Genomic DNA, 1,372 nt, shown 5'->3' with positions numbered 1-1,372 from the left:
CTTTTTTTTTTTTTTAAATAAAGAACCCTTGACCTGTGGTCTACCCAGCAGGTATCTAGTCAATACGTACTGTGCTGAATGTGGAGTGAAAAGAACAAAGGTAATTCCCTTGGGATGGAGTTCATGGGAAGGAAGTTTGCACATAAGAACCTCATTAGAATGAGGCTTGTATTGTCTCCTTCAATTAGATAAGAGCTCCAGCTGTCTCCTGCAGGCAGAAACCCCTCAGAAGTCTGGGTCAGGAGAACCAAAGGCTCCGCTCTGTCCTTCCATCCGTCCAGCAGTCAGTCCATCCTCCCTCCCTTTGATCCTCCCACCCACCCCCCACCCCATCCATCCTCCCAGCCATCCATGTAATCACCCATCTATCTGCCCATGCATTCATTATCCATTCACTGATTGTTTTCATCAAATTATTTATGGATGGTGGTGAGTTGCTTTCTCTGCAGTTCCTTGACTCCAGCTCCATTCCAAAGAATCTGACGGTGGGAGTTAATCACGGTGTCAGGGACTGGAAACTGCTTATGTCTCACCTTTCCACCAGAAAGGGGTGAGGGCGTTTGCATCCCTTTGGGGCCTCCCTTTCTCCTGTGTCTCCACCTCCAGGGCCAGGAGCTGCTAGCCTTCCCCTTTCAGCCAAGCTTGGGCAGGCAGCCTGGGCGGGCCATTCAAACAGCAAACTGGGAGTGTCCGTGGCCCTCGTGTGGCTTGTCCTGAGTCATCTCTACACGTGTTTGCGCCCCTTTTTTCTTTGCTAGTAGCAGCAGCGTTCCTGGAAACAGTTCCGGGTAGTCAATGTGCCTGGAGTGGAGGGGAAGCTTAGAATTAGGGTTGAGGGGGAGGGCCCAGCCACTTTTGAAGTGACTTCACCGCGTGCGGTTGGGTGCCGGCGAAGTGTTGGCGGAGAGAGTGTGCCTGGCGCCCGGTTAGCGCGCGCAGGCTCGGAACCTCCCGCACCGCAAGTGGGCGCCGCGCGCTTCCCAGGCTTTCCAGGTGGGCGCTGGCTGCCAACCCAGCGCCCGCCCGCCCCCCGGGATGCACGCCCTCCACGCCGCGCTGGCACTGTGGCTCCTGGAGGCTCTTCGAGCCTTCCCACAGGTAAGTCGGGGACAGGAGCTGGGAGACGCACCAGCGCTCCAGACCCAGGACAGCGTGGGGCGCGGCGCAGGGGCGGACAGGGTGCACTTTTCGCCTCGTTTCCCGCCCAGTCCAGCCGGGGTGAGGGGGCTCAGGTGACAAGTAGGAGGCACCGAATTATGCAAGGTGGGAAGCTAGTTGAATGGGGGCACTGTGGGTGTCTCTTCCTGCCCTCACTGATTTCTGGGATTTTTTTTTTTTTTTTATTTTTGGAGAGAGAGGGGGGAAGATAGGG

General features: G+C 56.1%; 1 protein-coding gene across 1 annotated transcript in view; it reads left to right on the top strand.

The window, feature by feature from the left end:
• The first annotated feature begins 898 nt into the window (after window positions 1-898).
• TNFRSF8 (TNF receptor superfamily member 8) overlaps window positions 899-1,372 on the top strand; it is a 102,502-nt gene continuing 102,028 nt past the window's right edge. The window contains exon 1 of the mRNA XM_027770673.1: window positions 899-1,098. Coding sequence (XP_027626474.1) covers window positions 1,036-1,098 — 63 coding nt within the window. The 5' untranslated portion in view covers window positions 899-1,035. The remainder of the gene's footprint in view (window positions 1,099-1,372) is intronic.

This window comes from Tupaia chinensis, unplaced genomic scaffold, assembly GCF_000334495.1.
Source record: "Tupaia chinensis unplaced genomic scaffold, TupChi_1.0 Scaffold000146_1, whole genome shotgun sequence".
Taxonomy (NCBI): Eukaryota; Metazoa; Chordata; class Mammalia; order Scandentia; family Tupaiidae; genus Tupaia; species Tupaia belangeri.
Note: the sequence above shows the minus strand (reverse complement) of the source record. Positions and strands in the feature narration are given on the sequence as shown.